The sequence below is a fragment of the Carcharodon carcharias genome, chromosome 5, assembly GCF_017639515.1.
Source record: "Carcharodon carcharias isolate sCarCar2 chromosome 5, sCarCar2.pri, whole genome shotgun sequence".
NCBI classification, from domain to species: domain Eukaryota; kingdom Metazoa; phylum Chordata; class Chondrichthyes; order Lamniformes; family Lamnidae; genus Carcharodon; species Carcharodon carcharias.
The window spans coordinates 69,652,388-69,671,657 of NC_054471.1; the positions used below are offsets into that span (position 1 = coordinate 69,652,388).

The window sequence follows — 19,270 nt, forward strand, 5'->3', positions numbered from 1 at the left end:
GGGCAATTAGGGATGGACAATAAGTACTAACCGTACCAGTGATGCCCGCAGCCTGTGAATGAATTAAAAAAACAAGTAATATTGAATTATATTTTTATTTGAAGGTTAAAACAAATCAATATTGACACAAACAAGCTAGTTCTTTTGATGTTTGAACATTGCAAATGGTAATACACCATTAATACATCATGATTTTCAGCCATGTATAATTTGTGTCTACAATTAAGGCATTAAAAAAGAACAAGATTGACCCTCAATCTGTTACATAAACATTTTACCTAAGCTATTTCTGTTTTAACAATGTGCCCAAGTTCAGCTTTTAATGTCTGGGAGAGAACATCCATTGCACAGTCCTTTTTGTTAATACAATAGGATTTTTATGAATGCCAGTGCTTTTTTGGAGGTATTCATTATTACATTGCATACAGTGGCTTGTAGACCATTTAAGCTGTAAACTGAGCTGATAATAAAACTGAGATACTATTTTTATTTCATTTATAGGTTTGCTGCTACCTTTACTTCTAGACTTTCTTTTTACTCGGACTCTTGAAATTGGCTGCCCAGCTGGCTATGGTGAGTATTTTTCTACTCTTGACCATCAAGTGCATTACCCGAAAATTGTGGGCTAACTTATGGGTCTGTGCAGTATACTTGGCAAAATTAGACTTCCCTGTAGTCCCAACTAAATTTTATGGACTTGTTTCATGAATTCGATTTTGATTAAGGCATTCCAGATATTGAGTAACTGTTGCTTGTTGTTATGGTATACATTGCATCTTTTTAGATACCTCTGTACATATGAAGTTAACATTTTGTTGTTCTAATCTAGTATAGCACTATCTAGATGGTATGCTGTCTGTTGGTCAGTTGGATAACAAGCCATACCCATGGAACCGGACAATGATATTGCACTGGATATTTTGATAACAAATGTAGTCTGTGTGTTTAAAACAAGATGCCATTTGAATCTGCGGAAGATTGCACTGGAAGGAACAAATGTGATCTACAAAAGAGATGTTGGAGTAAGTTCTATTCTGTTTGCGTCATCAATTCTGCATTGTTGTATTAGTTGCAATAAACTCTGACCTCTATGCTGCTGCAGTGAACAGTGCTAAATTATTTAATAGACAGTAGATAAATCTTTTCTGTTATATTTAGTTGATTTTTTTAATGTGAAAATTTCAATGATTTACTGACCTTCAGTTTTAGTAAAGATCACACATTAGTTAATGCTTAACTTAATGAACTCTATATGATTTCTATAGATAATCTTAGCCTTTATAATTTGTTATAAAAGTCAATATAGACAAAATTCAAGTATGTGACAAAGCAGATGGCTACTATAGACTTTGGTGTGCTTACTGCCATTAGATTTGGGGTCTGATTTTCAAAGATAAACATTTGGTGTATTTTCAATTGCTGCCTTTTTTATTATTGCAGCATTCAAAAGAATGAACAAAATTTCAGCATTGACTTCTGTGTTTTTGGTGGTTTATACTGGTTTTAAGCTAGTCATTGTCTATAATTTTACTTCCTACATTTTGTAAAATGAATGCTAAGTAAAGTGTAGCATAGCTTCTGTGTTGGTCAAATTAAACTGTTTTTCACTTTGGCATTTATTATCTGTCAGTATCCAACTACAGATATTTTTGGCAGCAGATTATTAATTGGATTGATATCTCTCAGAATTATGTCTTCCAGAATTACCTGGAAAAACTCAGCAGGTCTGGCAGCATCGGCGGAGAAGAAAAGAGTTGACGTTTCGAGTCCTCATGACCCTTCGACAGAACTTGAGTTCGAGTCCAAGAAAGAGTTGAAATATAAGCTGGTTTAAGGTGTGTGGGGGGGGTGGAGAGAGAGAGAGAGAGAAGTGGAGGGGGTTGGTGTGGTTGTAGGGACAAACAAGCAGTGATAGAAGCAGATCATCAAAAGATGTCACCGACAATAGAACAAAAGAACACATAGGTGTTAAAGTTGGTGATATTATCTAAACGAATGTGCTAATTAAGAATGGATGGTAGGGCACTCAAGGTATAGCTCTAGTGGGGGTGGGGAGAGCACAAAAGATTTTAAAATATTTAAAAATAATGGAAATAGGTGGGAAAAGAAAAATCAATATAATTTATTGGAAAAAAACAAAAGGAAGGGGGAAGCAGAAAGGGGGTGGGGATGGGGGAGGGAGCTCAAGACGTAAAGTTGTTGAATTCAATATTCAGTCCGGAAGGCTGTAAAGTGCCTAGTCGGAAGATGAGGTGTTGTTCCTCCAGTTTGCGTTGGGCTTCACTGGAACAATGCAGCAAGCCAAGGACAGTCATGTGGGCAAGAGAGCAGGGTGGAGTGTTAAAATGGCAAGCGACAGGGAGGTTTGGGTCATTCTTGTGGACAGACCGCAGGTGTTCTGCAAAGCGGTCGCCCAGTTTACGTTTGGTCTCTCCAATGTAGAGGAGACCACATTGGGAGCAACGAATGCAGTAGACTAAGTTGGGGGAAATGCAAGTGAAATGCTGCTTCACTTGAAAGGAGTGTTTGGGCCCAGCATTTCACTTGCATTTCCCCCAACTTAGTCTACTGCATTCGTTGCTCCCAATGTGGTCTCCTCTACATTGGAGAGACCAAACGTAAACTGGGCGACCGCTTTGCAGAACACCTGCGGTCTGTCCGCAAGAATGACCCAAACCTCCCTGTCGCTTGCCATTTTAACACTCCACCCTGCTCTCTTGCCCACATGTCTGTCCTTGGCTTGCTGCATTGTTCCAGTGAAGCCCAACGCAAACTGGAGGAACAACACCTCATCTTCCGACTAGGCACTTTACAGCCTTCCGGACTGACTATTGAATTCAACAACTTTAGGTCTTGAGCTCCCTCCCCCATCCCCACCCCCTTTCTGCCTCCCCCTTCCTTTTGTTTTTTTCCAATAAATTATATAGATTTTTCTTTTCCCACCTATTTCCATTTTTAAATATTTTAAAATCTTTTATGTTCTCCCCACCCCCACTAGAGCTATACCTTGAGTGCCCTACCATCCATTCTTAATTAGCACATTCGTTTAGATAATATCACCAACTTGAAAACACTTACGTGTTCTTTTGTTCTATTGTTGGTGACATCTTTTGATGATCTGCTTCTATCACTGCTTGTTTGTCCCTACAACCACACCAACCCCCTCCACTTCTCTCTCTCTCTCTCTCTCTCTCTCACTCTCTCTCTCTCTCTCTCCGCCCCCCCCCACACACCTTAAACCAGCTTATATTTCAACTCTTTCTTGGACTCGAACTCAAGTTCTGTCGAAGGGTCATGAGGACTCGAAAAGTCAACTCTTTTCTTCTCCGCCGATGCTGCCAGACCTGCTGAGTTTTTCCAGGTAATTCTGTTTTTGTTTTGGATTTCCAGCATCCGCAGTTTTTTTTGTTTTTATATTTATCTTCCAGGCCTGTTGGAAAATAAAGATCCTACATTATTAGTCACGTAGAATTATGTACCTAGAATTGTAGAACGATCCAGTGCAGAAGTGAGGCATTTGTCCATCATGCCTGTGAAAGCTCTTTTGTAGAGCTATCCAATTAATCCACTGCTCTTTCGCCATAGCCCTGTAAACATTTTCCCTTCAAGTAATTATTCAATTCCCTTTTGAAAAGAGCGAAGCCGAGAGCGGATCAGTAAGGGCAGTAGTGTGTACTATATATAAGATGTACTGCAGCAACTCAGCTTACCAAGGCTCCTTCAGCTGTACCTTCCAAACCCACAATCTCTACCACCTAGAAGGGCAAGGGCAACAGATGCATGGAAACACCACCAACTGCAAGTTCCCCTCCAAGCCACATACCATTAAGACTTGAAACTATATTGATGTTCCTTCACTGTCACTAGATCAAAATCCTGAAACTCCCTTCCTAACAGCACTCTTGCACCATATGGACTGCAACAGTTTAAGAAGATGGCTCACATTGCCTTGAGGGCAATTAGGGATTGGCAAAAAATGTTGGCTTTTGCCAGCGACAGCCACATCCCATGAAAGAATATAAATAGATGAAAAACTGCAAGGTGATGTCACAGCACATCAAGGGGCAGCAGAGGTAAGTTGCAGGTCAATATTTAATTTAATCTACAACTCAAGGTCAGGTAATTAAAGGATGAGAAAATATAAACTAAGTTGAGTAAATACATAAACTTTAACTACTGTGGATGCCAGCATGTATGCTGACTATTGAAACTGACAAAAATTGTGTGGCCAACTTATATGCTGAGTATAAAATGTGAACTGCTGGTGAGGGTGGTTGCCATTTTGAAGTGTGAAAAAAAAATAACATCGGTAATTCATTTATTTTAATGTGGCATGGTTATTGAATAAATTAATTGTACAAAGATACCTTTAACTACAATGAATGCATTTAAAAATCCATCAAATTGACTGTCTTTGGCTCCGATGCAAAGAATTCATCAAGTTTATTCTGAGTCATTTTTTGGCTATGGCATCATCGTAAGGATCACACTTTGGATCAGATGCGGCTTTCGATTTCAGAATCATCCCTCCACAACAAATCATTTTCCACTCCATCCATTGATTTTGATGTTCTGCAATTTTTTAGAATGATCTGATCACTGGTTGTGCACTAATAGCATCCCACAATTTGATGATGAAACTACAACAACGTCAAGCAGAGCACATTATAACTCTTTGCAAAGGCTTTTCTCCGTCAGCCATCCACCTATTGCATTCAGCGAGGACATGATCTTTGAACTACTTGTTTTGACATACATCCAAAGGTTGAACTATGGATATTAAATGCAACCCCCCCCCACCCCCCCGACCCCAACCCCTTGGTCCCTTGGTTTAACTGCAGTCTGGGTGTTATTTCTTTGCAGGCACCTCCTGACCTCATTAGTTATGTGGGATCTGAATGTTTCCTACCCTAATAAACTGCATTCTTTACCTAGGCCACCAGGGCTCCTATTTCATACATTATTGAGCTATGACTTCATCCTCAACCATCCAACCATTTTCATGGACATAAACACTCCTGCAGGAGACTTGAATTTTTGGCATGGTTTTATATTTGAAAATTACGATAGGCTTCAATTTTGTTCTGTTGGCCAAGCAGGCTAGTGCCACCATAAAACCATAAGACATAGGAGCAGAAATTACTCCATTCGGCCCATCAAGTCTGCTCCTCCATTCAATCATGGCTGATAAGTTTCTCAACCCCATTCTCCCTGTAACCTTTGATCCCCTTGCCAATCAAGAACCTATCTATTTATCGGCCTTCAATCCCATCAATTTCCCCAATACCATTTCCCTATTAATACTGATTTATTTCAGTTCCTCCCTCTCACTAAACCCTGTGTTCCCCAGCTGTTCTGGTATGTTATTAGTGTCCTCAAAATGGTCACCCAAGTCATGAGACCTTTTACCACAATGATTTCAAAAGGGATGTTTATCTAGTGTCTGGGACTGCCTTTGGTTTCAGAACTGAAAATTTCCCATCCATTAGCTTTTCGAAACATAGAAAATAGGAGCAGGAATAAGTCATTCGGCCCTTTGAGCCTTCTCCGCCATTCAATATGATCTTGACTGATCCTCTATCTCAACACCATACTCCCATTTTCTCCCCTGGTCTCTTCATGCCTTTAGAATCTGGAAATCTATCTATTTTCTTCTTAAATATATTCAGTGACTTGGCCTCCACATCTTCCCATGGTAGAGAATTTCACAGGCTCACCACCCTCTGAGCGAAGAAGTTTCTCCTCATCACAGTCCTAAATAACCTGCCCTGTATCCTGAGACTGTGACCCTTGTTCTAGACACCTCCATCCAGAGGAAACATCATGCCTGCATCCAGTCTGTCCATCCCTGTCAGAATTTCATACATTTCAGTAAGATCCACTCTCATTCTTCTAAATTCCAGTGAATACAATCTAGTGGACGCAATCTCTCCTCATATGACAATCCTACCATCCCAGGAAACAGTCTGGTGAACCCTCACTGCACTCCCTCAATGGCAAGTATACCCTTTCTTAGGTAAAGAGACCAAAACTGCGCACAATACCCAAGAGTGGTCTCACCAAGACCCTGTATAGCTGCAATAGGACATCCCTGCTCCTATGCTCAAGCCCCCTCGCAATGAAGGCCAACATACCATTTGCCTTCTTAACTGCTTGCTGCACCTGCATACTTGCTTTCGTTGATTTGTGTTCAAGGATACCCAGGTCATTGTACATCAACATTTCCCAATCTGTCACCACTTAAATAATATTCTGCAGTTCTGTTTTTCCTACCGCAATGGCTAACTTCACACTTATCCGCGTTACACTGTATCTGCCATGTATTTGCCCACTCACTCCACCTGTCTAAGTCTCCTTGAAGCCTCTTAACACCCTCTTCACCACTCATATTCCCACCTTGTTTCATGTCGTTGGCAAACTTGGAAATATTACACTTGGTTCCCTCATCCAAATCATTGATATATATTGTGAATAGCTGGGACCCAAGCACTGATCCCTGCGGTACCCCACTAGTCACCGCCTGCCATTCTTAAAAAATATCCATTTATTCTTACTTCTGTCTGCTAACCAATTCTCAAACCGCCATCCATGTTGAGGATCTTGTGTCAGGAAGCCATTACCTGGGCAGACCATCCGAGTCCACTAGAGGGTCAGTTTGTCAAGATGCAAGTGACGTCCATTATTCTCTCATCGGCCCTCTTTGAAAGAGACTCGGACAGTCCCAGGTGTGAGATGGGTCTGTCAATAACTCTGTAGGAATAACGAGTTTCAATTTACGAGTCCCTTGGTTTCATGGTTCCATGATTATGATGTCCTTGCAATTGGGTGTGAGATTCCACGATGATAGGAGGATTCTTTTGTTCTTGTAACTCCTGTTGGTAGCTTCCAGAACAAAGGGCCAATCCTGTGGTCATGTGTCTTGTAGCAGCCATCTTGTTGGGTTCAGCAGAAAGTCCATTTTAAAACTAGCAAAAAAAGGGTCAAGTCTGATGTACAGAGTTTGGATTTCTTTCGTGTCTTATTGACATGACAGTAAAAATAAGCAGAAGTCAGGAAAAGATAGAGCTTGGCAAAGATAGGGCATTAGTGACTAGTATGAAAATTGGGACTAATAAAGAAAAATTAAAGCCACAGGGGCACTAAAATCTCAATGTGTGAAGCTTTAGCAACAAAATTGATGAATTAGTAGCATAGTAACCTACAATACCCACATAAGGCTTAAAGCTAAATATTTCAGGATATTTGACTTTTAGAAGACAGACACTAAATGAAAAGCGCAGGGGTGAAGCGGGAGGGGTTGGAAGGGTTTGTCCTAATAATAAAAGCGATAAAGATAGTAGAGAGTGAGGATCTTAGTTAAGAAAATCAAGATGGAGTGTCAGTTTGGTCAAGGTTTGGGTGGTGCTAAGAAATATCAAGAAGCAGGAAAAACTGGTCTGAGTAATTTTTAGGCCAGCAGTTGTAGTGTCGGGCAGGGTATAAATCAGGAAATTCGAGGTACATGTAACAAAGGTAATGAAGAACTTTGATCTCCACATGGATTGGGTAAATTTGCACTAATACTGTCAAGAGTGATTTGTAGATCAGAATGTCGAGAAACCACAAGGGAACAGGCTATTTTGGATTTGGTATTGTGTAACGAGAGAAGGTTAGTAACTTTGTAGGAAAGGAGCCTCTGGGGAAAAGTGCTGATAATATGATAGAATATTATCATTGAGTTTGAGAGCAATTTAGTTAAGTCTGAGGCTCTAAATCTGAATAAAGCAAACTCTGGAGGTGAGTGGCTAAGATAGATTGGGAAACTAGATATGGTAGATAAGAAATGGTGATCATTTAAAGAAATAATTCATTTTTAAAATTCTTTCATGGGACATGGGCATCGCTGACTAGGCCAGCATTTTTATTGCCCTTGAGAAGGTGGTGGTAAGCTGTCTTCTTAAATGTAGATACACTCGTGATGCTGTTAGGGAGGGAGTTCCAGGAATTTGACCCAGCAACGGTGAAGGAATGGCGATATAATTCCAAGTGAGGATGATATGTGGCTTGGAGGGGAACTTGTCTGTGATGGTGTTCTCATGCATCACTGCCCTTGTCCTTTTAGGTGGTAGAGGTCGTGGGTTTGGAAGGATGCTGTTGAAGGAACCTTGGTGAGTTGCAGCAGTGCATCTTGTGGATGGTACACACTACTGCCCCTGTGCATCGGTGGTGGAATGAGTGAATGTTTAAGGTGATGGATGGGGTGCAAATCAAGCGGGCTGCTTTGTCCTGGATGGTGTTGAGCTTCTTGGAGCTGTACTCATCCAAACAAGTGGAGAGTATTCATCACACTCATGATTTGTGCCTTGTAGATGTTGGACAAACTTTAGACTCAGGAAGTGAGTTACCTGTCGCAGAATTCCCAGCCTCTGACCTGCTACTATATTTATATGGCTGGTCCAGCTCAGTTTCTGGTCAATGGTAACCCCCAGGATCTTGATAGTGGAGGATTCAGTGAAAGTAATGCCATTGATTTTCAAGGAGAAATGGTTGGATTCTCTCTTGTTGGAGATGGTCATTTCCTGGCACTTGTGTGGCATGAATGTTACTTGCCACTTATCAGCCTAAACCTGAATGTTGTCCATGTTTTGCTGCATATGGGAGTGGGCTACTTCAGTATCTGAGCTGTTGTGAATGATGCTGAGCATTGTGCAATCATCAGCGAACATCCTCACTTCTGACCTGATGATGGAGGGAAGGTCATTGAGGAAGCAGCTGAAGATAGTTGGGCCTAGGACACTACCCTGAGAAACTCCTGCAGCGATGTCCTGGAGCTGCAAAGGCTGACCGACAACAACCAGAACCATCTGCCTTTGTGCTAGGTATGACTCCAACCAGTGGAGAGTTTCCCCCCTTATTCCGATTCACTCCAGTTTTGCGAGGGTTCCTTGATGCCACACTCGGTCAAATGCTACCTTGATGTCGAGGGCAGTCACTCTCACCTAACCTCAGGAGTTAAGCTCTTTATCCATGTTTGAACCAAGGCTGTAATGAGGTTAGGAGCCAACTGGCCCTGGCAGAACCCAAATTGGGCATCAGTGAGCAGGTTATTGCTAAACAAGTGCTTCTTGATAGCACTGTTGAAGACCCCTTTCATTACTTTACTGATGATCAAGAGTAGACTGATGGGGCGGTAATTGGCCGGGTTGGATTTGTCTTGCTTTTTGTGTACAGGACGCACCAGGGCAATTTTCCACATAGCCAGGTAGATGCCAGTGTTGTAGCTGTATTGGAACAGCTTGGCTAGGGGCGTGGCAAGTTCTGGAGCACAAGTCTTCAGTACTATTGCCAGAATATTGTCAGGGCCCATAGCCTTTGCAGTATGCAGTGCCATTAGCCGTTTCTTGATATCACGTGGAGTGAATCGAATGGACTGAAGACTGGTATCTGTGTTGTTGGGGCCCTCCAGAGGAGGCAGATATGGATCATCCACTCGGCACTTCTGGCTGAAGATGGTTGCGAATGCTTCAGCCGCCACCTCCAGTGAGTTGTAATTGTCCACCACCATTCACGACTGGATGTGGCAGGGTTGCAGAGCTTAGATGTGATCCGTTGGTTGTGGGACCTATTACCTCTGTCTATCACTTGCTGCTTATGCTATTTGGCACGCAAGTAGAGGACTACTACTTTCCTGTCTACCCCCATACCCTTTGAACCCCTTGACAGTCGTCTTAAAAATAATCAATGAACATGCCTCTGCTCTCTGGTAAAGAGAATTTTATAGACTAATGACCCTCTGAGAGGAAAAGAAAATCCTCCTCATCTCAGTCTTAAATGGGAGACCCATTATTTTTAAACAGTGTCACCTATTTCTAGTCTTCCCCATAAGAGGAACGCATGCACCCTGTCAAGCCCCCTCAAGATCTTATACTTTTTAATAAGACTACCTCTCATTCTTCTAGACTCCAATGGATACAGGCACAACCTTTCTATCCTTTCCTCATAAAAGAACAAATGGGAACAGTCTCGGGACCTGCACCCCTCAATTTTGAACTCTTATCAACCATCTCTCTTCTCAGGAGAATAACTGCAGCTTCTGCAATCTGTCCACTTAACTTAAGTCCCTCAACTCTGGAACCATTCTAGTAAATCTTTTCTCAACCGCCTGCAAGGCTTTTGCATCCTTCCTAATGTGCAGTGCCCAGAATTGGACACTACTCCATTTGTGGTTGAATTAGTGTTTTATAAAGGGTCTACAGAATATATAGTTTGAGCACAATTCTGCTGATTATGGATCAAGTTGATATAATTTATGGGGTTTTTTTGTGTTATTCGTTCTGAGCATAAGCCCCTCATTTCAGATTTCTTGTATGGCATCTGTATGAGACTTAGTATCTACAGAAAGACCTCTATTTTTTATATGGATCAAATGACTATTGTATCAACTCAATCTTCACATTCAATTCAATTCAATTCAAAAATATCAGGTTTGTTGGACATAGTAAGAAATAATGCCCAAAGAAGCTGAAGTTCTTCCATTTGGGCATGAGGTGTCATTGTTTGCTCATTTTGACTTATATAAAATGGAGAAATGCTGACATAATTTACCCTTGTATAAAATATCTATGAATCAAGCATTTTTTGCTGATTCTTTTACTATAAATGCTGTAGTAAAATAGATTATTTCATTCCTTGGCTTCATTGGAAGTTTCATTATCCACAAAATTAGTAATTTACACTGCTCACCACTGAGCATTATTTCAATGTTTATTTTGTATAGAATTACCCCTGAATAGATATATAGAATGTTTACTCATGCTGTTTATCTTTTGAGGATTCATTTGTGAACTAAAAGGACCAGGATCACAAGCTGAGGTTTCCTATTGTTTTATGTTGCACAATTGATGAAATAATTTGCACATTTAAAAATTCATCTTGTGATGTGGACTATTTTTGTATTTTCACTGTAGTTATTACTGTCTAGGATAATGAAACTCCCATTAACTTTCATTCAAATCTCTACTAATGGGATTTCTGGTTCTTTCACCTATTTCATCATAACTCAAGCCTGAAATAGTTCAGTTTTTCACACTTTTGAGAGAACTACTTGAACTCCACCATCAGTGTGACCAGTGTCTCTTGCAACATACACGCAGCTATGATTTATTTGATCTTTGTCTTCAAATAAAAAGACAGGAGTCTTGTTTAGATTTAAAGCAGAAAGAGTTTTAGAAAAGTAATAAAGAATGAAGAATATATTGCATTTGACAATTAATAGATTAACACCTAATAATCATATACATTAGTACAACTCAACATGAAAGGGTAAATTTGAATTAAAGTAAACGAATGGAAAATTGTGGGCTGCGTGTTTGTGATTCTTGGTGTGTGCCCTCGAATGGTGAGGCTGCATATTGGTTGCACAGCTTGAAAATTGGCCCTTATGTTTTATAGTATATCCTTAAATGAAGAACTTAGAGAATCTTTCCCCACAGGTGAAAGACATGTAATTCACCATTGTCTTTCATTTGCACTGTATTTAGTTTGGGGCAACATACTGCTGGAGAAATAGATGAATCTTGGAAGGGGTACATTGCAGATTGGTGGGTCATTTTTTTTTATCCTTTGATGGGATGTGGGTGCCGTTGGCAAGGCCAGCATTTGTTATCCATCCCTAATTGCCTCTGAGTGGCTTACAAGAGGGCAGTTAAGAGTCAAACATATTGCTGCGGATCTGGTCTACAGCACAGAAAAAGGCCCTTCGGCCCATTGAGTCTGTGCCGGTCAAACAAGTACCTAGCTATTCTAATCCCATTTTCCAGCACTAGGCTCTTAGCTTTGTATGCCATGGCATCGCAAGTGCACATCCAAATACTTCTTAAATGTTTTGAGGGTCTTTGCCTCTACCATTCTTTCAGGCAGTGAGTTCCAGATTCCCAACACCCACTGGGTGAAAAAATTTTCCCTCACATCTCCTCTGAACCTCATGCCCCTTACCTTAAATCTATGCCCCCTGGTTATTGATCCCTCCACCAAGGGGAAAAGTTTTTTCCTGTCTATCTATCTTTGTCCCTCATAATTTTATACACCTCAATCATGTCCCCCCTCAAATCTCCTCTGCTCCAGGGAAAATAACCCCAGTCTATCCAATCTCTCCTCATAACTAAAACTCTCCAGCCCAGGCAACATCCTGGTAAACCTCCTCTGCACTCTCTCTAGTGCAATCACATCCTTCCTGTAATGCATGCAATGCTCTAGCTGTGGCCTAACCAGTGTTTTATACAGTTCCGGCATAACCTCTCTGCTCTTGTACTCTATGCCTCAGCTAATAAAGGCAAGTATCCCATACGCCTTGTTGACCACCTTATCTAGCTGTCCCGCTACCTTAAGGGACCGATGGACACACACACCAAGGTCTTCTGATCCTCGGTACTTTCCAGGGTCCTACCATTCATCGTGTATTCCCGTATCTTGTTTGTGTTGGCCAAGTGCATCACCTCACACTTATCCGGATTAACTTCCATTTGCCACTGATCAGCCCATCTGACCAGCCAGTCTATATCCTCCTGCAATCTAAGGCTATCCTCCTCACTATTTACCACCCACCAATTTTTGTGTCATCCGCAAACTTACTGGTCAACCCTCCTACATTCAAGTCTAAGTTTATATCACAAACAGCAAGGGACCCAACACCAATCCCTGTAGAACCCCACTGGACACAGGCATCCAATCACAAAAACACCCCTCGATCATCACCCTCTGCTTCCTGCCACTCAGCCAATTCTGAATTCAATTTGCCAAATTGCCTTGGATCCTATGGGCTCTTACCTTCATTATCAGTCTCCCATGCAGGACCGTGTCAAAAGCTTTGCTGAAGTCCAAGTAGACTACGTCAAATGCATTGCCCTCATCTACACACCTGGTCACCTCTTCAAAAAATTCAATCAAATTGGTCAGACATGAGGTCCCCTTAACAAAACTATGCTAACTGTCCTTGATTAATTCCTGCCTCTCCTAGTGTAGATTAATTCTGTCCCTCAGAATTGCTTCCAATAGTTTCCCCACCACTGAGGTTAGACTGGCTGGCCTGTAGTTCCCTGCTTTATCCCTTCCTCCCTTCTTGAATAACAGTACCACATTGGCTGTCCTCCAGCCCTCTGGGACCTCTCCTGTGGACAGAGAGGTATTGAAAATTATTGCCAGTGCCCTGCTATCTCCTCCCTTGCCTCACTCAACAGCCTGAGATACATTTCATCCAGGCCTGGAGATTTATCTGCTTTTAAGCCTGCAAGACCACTGAGAACCTCCTCCCTTTCCATGCTAATTTCTTTAATTACACTGCAGTCCTTCTGCCTGATTTCCATACCCATGTTGTCCCTCTCACTTGTGAACACCAACACACAGTATTCATTTAGAACCCTACCAGAGTCTTTCGGCTCCACACACAAATTACCACTACGGTCCTTAATGGGTCCTACTCTTTCCCTACTTATCCTCTTACTCTTAATATACTTGTAAAATAACTTTGGATTTTTCTTTATTTTACCTGCCAATGTTTTTTCATGCCCCTTTTTGCTCTCCTAATTTCCTTTTTAAGTTTCCCCACTGCACATTCTATACTCCTCTGGGGCTTTGCTGTTTTGAGCCCTTGGTATCTGCCATTAATCTTCCTTTTTCTCTGTATCCAATCCTGTGTATACCTCAACATCCAGGGTTCCCTGGATTTGTTGGTCCCATCCTTTACCTTTACTAGAATATGTTGGCCCTGTACTCTCCCTATTTCCTTCTTGAATGAGTCCCACTGCTCTGACGCAGATTTACCTAAAAGTAAGTGCTCCCAGTCCACTCTAGCCAAATCAGATCTGATCTTATTAAAATCGGCCTTCCCCCAATTTAGAACTCTGATTTCTGGCCCATCTTGTCCTTTTCCATAACAACCTTGAATCTAATGGAGTTATGATCACTATCTGCAAAATACTCCTCCACTGATACCTTTACCACTTGCCCGGCTTCATTCCCTAAAATCAAGTCTAGGACCGCCCCCTCTCTTGTAGGACCCTCTATGTTCTGGCTTAAAAAGCTCCCTGGATGCGTTTTAAGAATTCCGCTCCCTCTAAACCTATCACACTATGACTAACCCAGTTAATGTTGGGGAAGTTGAAATCCCCCACTATTACTACCCTATTATTTTTACACTTCTCTAAAAGTTACCTATATATCTGCTCTTCTATTTTTCTCTGACTGTTTGGGGGCCTATAGCACACTCCCAGCAATGTGATTGCTCCTTTTTTGTTTTTGAGTTCAACCACATGGCTTCATTTGAGGAGCCTTCTAAGATGTTATCCCTTTTTACTGCTGTAATTGATTCCTTGATCAATACTGTGATACCCCCTCCTCTTTTACCTCCTTCCCTGTCCTGCCTGAAGATCCTATATCCTGGAATATTGACCTACCAATCCTGCCCCTCTCTCAACTATGTCTCTGTGACAGTAATGACATCGTACTTCCATGTGTTAATTTGTGACCTCAACTCATCTGCCTTATTTGTCAGACTCCTTGCATTAAAATAAATGCCATCCAACCTTGCCAGATTCTCTTCTGCCTTAACTGGCTTATAATTTCTATGTCTTCCAGACTGACTTGCTCCCACTTCTAATTTTGGCTGTGCATCTCCCCCTTCTGAACCTCTTGTCAGGATCCTATTCCCCTGCCAAGTTAGTTTAAACCCTCCCCAACACTAGCAAACCTCCCCACAAGGATTTTGGTCCCATTCCAGTTCAGGTGCAACCCGTCCGCCTTGTACAGGTCCTACCACTCCCAGAAACGGTCCCAATGTCCCAGAAACCTAAAGCCCTCCCTCCTGCATCATCTCTCCAGCCACGCGTTCATCTGGACTAACCTATTTCACTAACACTCACTAGCATGTGGCACCAGAAGTAATCAAGAGATTACCTTTGAGGTGCTGTTTTTTAATCTTCCTAGCTCCCTAAATTCTGCTTGCAGGACCTCACCCCTCTTTCTACCTATGTCGTTTGTACCAATATGTACCACAATTTCTGTCTGTTTGCCCTCCCCCTTTAGAATGCCCCACAGCCGTTCAGTGCCATCCTTGACCCTGGCACCAGGGAGGCAACATACCATCCTGAAGTCATATCTACGGCCGCAGAAATGCCTGTCTGTTCTCCATACTATCGAGTCTCCTACCTCTATTGCTCTTCCCCTCTTTTTCCTCCCACCCTCTGCAGCTGAGCCACTCAGTGCCGTGAGCATGGCTGCATTCCCCAGAGGAACTGGCATTCTCACCGGTTTCCAACACAGAAAAATGGTTCTCGAGCGAGATGCACCCTGGGGATTTCCCGACTACCTGCCTGACACCTTTCTTCTGACTGATGGTCACCCATTCCCTCTCTGTCTGCACTTCCTTAAGCTGTGGGGTGACCACATCTAAAAACATGCTATCCACAAAACACTCAGCTTCACGGATGCACCGAAATTCGGAGCTCAAGTAGCTGCAGCTGGTGGCACTTCCTGCACAAATGTTTTTAGAACAGTCAAAATTAGGTTCATGTTGGTTTTCAATTCCATATTTTATTAATTGAATTTAAATTCCACCAGCTGTCATGGCAGGGTTTGAACCGGTGTCTCCAGAGTGTTAACCTGGGTCAGTGGATTATTGGTCTAGTGACATTATTACTACACCACCATCTCCCCCTAATTGAGTTGCTTGATACAATAAAGGGGTTGAATACAATAGATATAGATAAACTGTTTCCTCTGGTGGATGAATTTGAACAAATAGGCATAATTTTAAAACTATAGCTGAAGCCATTTAGGAGCAAAATCAGAATGCACTTTTCCACACCATTTTGAGTGAGAATCTGGAACTCTGTACCACCAAAGGTTATGAATGCTGGGGAAATTGAAATTTTCAAAACTGAAATTAAGCATTTTGTTGGAATACCAAGGAATATGAATCACAAGTGGGTAAATTGTGTTTGAGGTACAGATTAGTCATGATTTAATTGAATGGCAAATGGGCTCAAGGGACTGAATGGTCTAATCCTGTTTCCTATGTTCCTAGTGAATATTAGAATGATGAGAACTTCCACTTGCTCCCACAGAAATCTTTTATTTTTTTTACAGGCACAGAGGTCTCCAATGCTAATTTTAAATTTATGTACACTTTTCACTGTTATAGTAAGTGCCTTGTGTATAATCACTTTGATATTTATGTGTGAAGTATTGATCTACCTATGGCTAAATTAGCAATCATACACAGATTAAATTAGTTTAAAAAATCAATGAAATAGTAAGCCTAGATGCAAACCTGTCCTTGATCAATATTAGGCAAGACTTGCATCTAGGAATAACGAATAGAAAGCATGTATATAAAATTCTAATCATACTGGGAATAAAACAAAGCTAAGTGTTTAAAATTATGAGCATCAGAAAAATTTTAATTACCACAATGATGTAATATAAAATGAAATACCGTATAACTGGTAAATAGTGCATATAAAATGCATTATTTTACATTGAAAAATACACTTAAACTTTAGGTGCATATCATATGCAAGTATTTTTATCAAAGCAGCCCTCTGACTTTTTTTGCACATGACATGATCCAGAATTGAATTAAAATATAAATGTGAATTCTCAGTTAATGTACTAAGACACAGATAATAGTTTGTTTTATATGTTTGCAGAAGGTGTTAATGAAACTGAGGAAACCCAGGATAACAGCCACAATCTGGTCCTCAGGGAAAATTATATGCACTGGAGCTACAAGGTAAGAACTTCGTTTTTCTTTTTAAAAGCTTTTTATTCTGTTATTATCATTAACTGTTGACTTATTTAATCTTAAGAACTTTGTTTTAATGGCTAGCATTATACATATATTGCTTGGGAGAACTGAACTGGGGAAGTTCAGCCTGTGTTTTTCCAGATAATTGGGAGGAAAAAAAACACTATCCATTTTTGTATAGATGGTGATATAGTATAAAATGAGAGATTAACTGTAAAAGTATGTATTGTAAACCAATTATTGGGTTTTTTTTTACCTGGAATGGTATCTGTGAATATACTTGGCAAAAAGCTTGGTCATTTGTGAGCAGAAAATGAATCACAGAAAAGATTCTAGTCCAAATTTTGAGTTTTGGAGCTCATAAGCAAAATACAGGGAATGATGTTCAGAATTCAGATGCTGTATTCAAACTTAAATGCTCAAAACACACTCCTATCAGTGGACACCTTGCACAAGAAACGTGAGTGAAATTAAGTTTTAATGGGGGCACAAAGGAGATGGCAGCAGATTGCCCACCTGTTATCCATCATATCTGATTTTCCCTTTGATTGAAGATAATGGAAAGGAACATTGATCAGGCATACATTGGTTGACTAATCTGCGGTAACTCATTTTTCACCCCAGCATGGTTAAATTTCACTCATACATTTGCTCTCTGTCTGATTAAATTTTGTTAATCATAAATACAAAGCATACTTAGGTGTCAGTCAACTAATATATATATTTCTTCATTTTATTATTATTAAGAATACTCCCTGCCTAATAATAAAATGTACTCTAGTATTTAAAAACTTTAAAGCAATAGTTTTCTTACAGTACTTCACCTGAAATATAATATAATGTGTCAGAAGATTTTTTTGTACAAAACTGAGAAAATATTTTCAAACATAATTTAGTGAAGAAGATGCAAAAACTGGTGCTCGAAGATTAGCCCGCCTTCTGCAGAAACTGGGTTTTCAGGTAATTCTTTTGTATGTTATATTTGTATAGCAAGTCTAAGTGCTGAGCTGCTGAAATCACTATTGGTTATTTAATCTAGTGATTTAGATTCTTGGTGTCTAGCTTTTAAATAAGTTGTGCACTGCCCTGTAAGATTTGCACTCAATAGCCCTGTTGTTTTCTGCTGAAGTTAAAATTTTAATCTGATTAGAGTTAAAATTGGTTCCATTTATGTGTCTTGTCTATGTTTAAATTCTACCAGTGTTCATTAAGCCTATTTTACCTCCAAATACAAATGTGAGGTGTTAAATTGAACCTGGCCAAATACACTAATACTTTATAATTTGGTTCCTTATCATCATTGTTCTATAGCATATAAAGGGCTAGGAAGGTCTTGGTAAGTACTTTTATTTTTAAGAAGAAAAATTACAAATGTGTCAAATATTCCTTTAATTTTAATAGAATTTCTTTTTGTCAGCAAGGAAACCCTCAAATTTGATATATTTTCTTTTTAAGCCTCTCTGATGATGCTACTAGCTTTGAGTGTTTCTGGATCAAGCAGCAATTCCACTGTAAGCAACAGGGGACTGAATCTTTAGACTTTATATTCCCTATCTATAATGTGGTTTCCAAAGGTATCTGTGCTCCAAAACAGTTAGCAAGTTAGTCTGAATTCATAGCCTGTATTTACTATGGAGCCACTTCAGGGAACAGTGGACTAGATTTTGTCAAGGTGGCAGAAGCCCCCAGCAATGGGCTGGGGCAGCCCCATCTCTGTCGTTTGGGGGACCTCCAGCAGCATTTCAGGCCCATCTTGTAAATAATGAGCTATCATTGGATTCCTGACCCTTTAAGGGATGAGAACCTGTCTCCAAGTGCTGGCGGTCTATCAAACTGGTGGCCACTGCTAGAGCTGTACCCTTACAAGTGACACGTATAGATGTGACAAGGATAGATGCTGCCATTGGAACAAGTTAAGTGAGTCGGACATTTCCAGGGCCAGTCAGGCACGCCTCAACAAAGGATAAGTTGTCGGTTGATGAGGGCAGGGGGCATTGCTGCTGTAGCAATGCAGGGGCCCTCCATGGGCAACAGAAAGCTGGGTAAAATGGCAGCAGCAGTAGGAAGAAGCTCTGAATTGGCCACTTGTGACACAATCAGCCTGTGGGCTGCAGGGCTATCTTCCACATTCCCTATTGCTGGCAAAATACCATGGGTACGGGAAGATGATGAGCACTCCAGCCCTGCCCATCCTTATGATTTTTTGGCCCTTCATGCCTCATATCCCATCCCTTTGATGCCATAAAGTTGAGCCAAGTGATGTCACCATTGTGCCACAAGAGTGGTGGGGATGTGAACCTTGGTGTGAGTATAAAGGACACAATATTTTATATCATTTGTAGCTTGTGGATTGCGGAAGTGAAGATGCCAGCTAGGATCACTTTGAAGGAGGTCACTTGCAAGATGTTATTGACATGAATTAGGATTTCAGCAACAGAGGGTCAGAGATTAGGCAATTGGAGGTTATGCTTTGGAGATGACCTTGATGGA

The 19,270-nt window shown here is 40.9% G+C and overlaps 1 protein-coding gene across 3 annotated transcripts in view; it reads left to right on the forward strand.

Annotated features, from left to right (window-relative positions):
• The window catches only part of tbpl1 (TBP-like 1), a 57,259-nt gene that overhangs the window by 26,993 nt on the left and 10,996 nt on the right, over window positions 1-19,270 (forward strand). For 2 of the 3 annotated variants that reach the window (XM_041188398.1, XM_041188396.1), the window contains exons 3-6: window positions 502-573; window positions 830-1,022; window positions 16,683-16,765; window positions 17,677-17,740. In XM_041188398.1, coding sequence (XP_041044332.1) covers window positions 888-1,022; window positions 16,683-16,765; window positions 17,677-17,740 — 282 coding nt within the window. In that variant the 5' untranslated portion in view covers window positions 502-573; window positions 830-887. The remainder of the gene's footprint in view (window positions 1-501; window positions 574-829; window positions 1,023-16,682; window positions 16,766-17,676; window positions 17,741-19,270) is intronic. The other variant, XM_041188397.1, reaches the window with a different exon arrangement.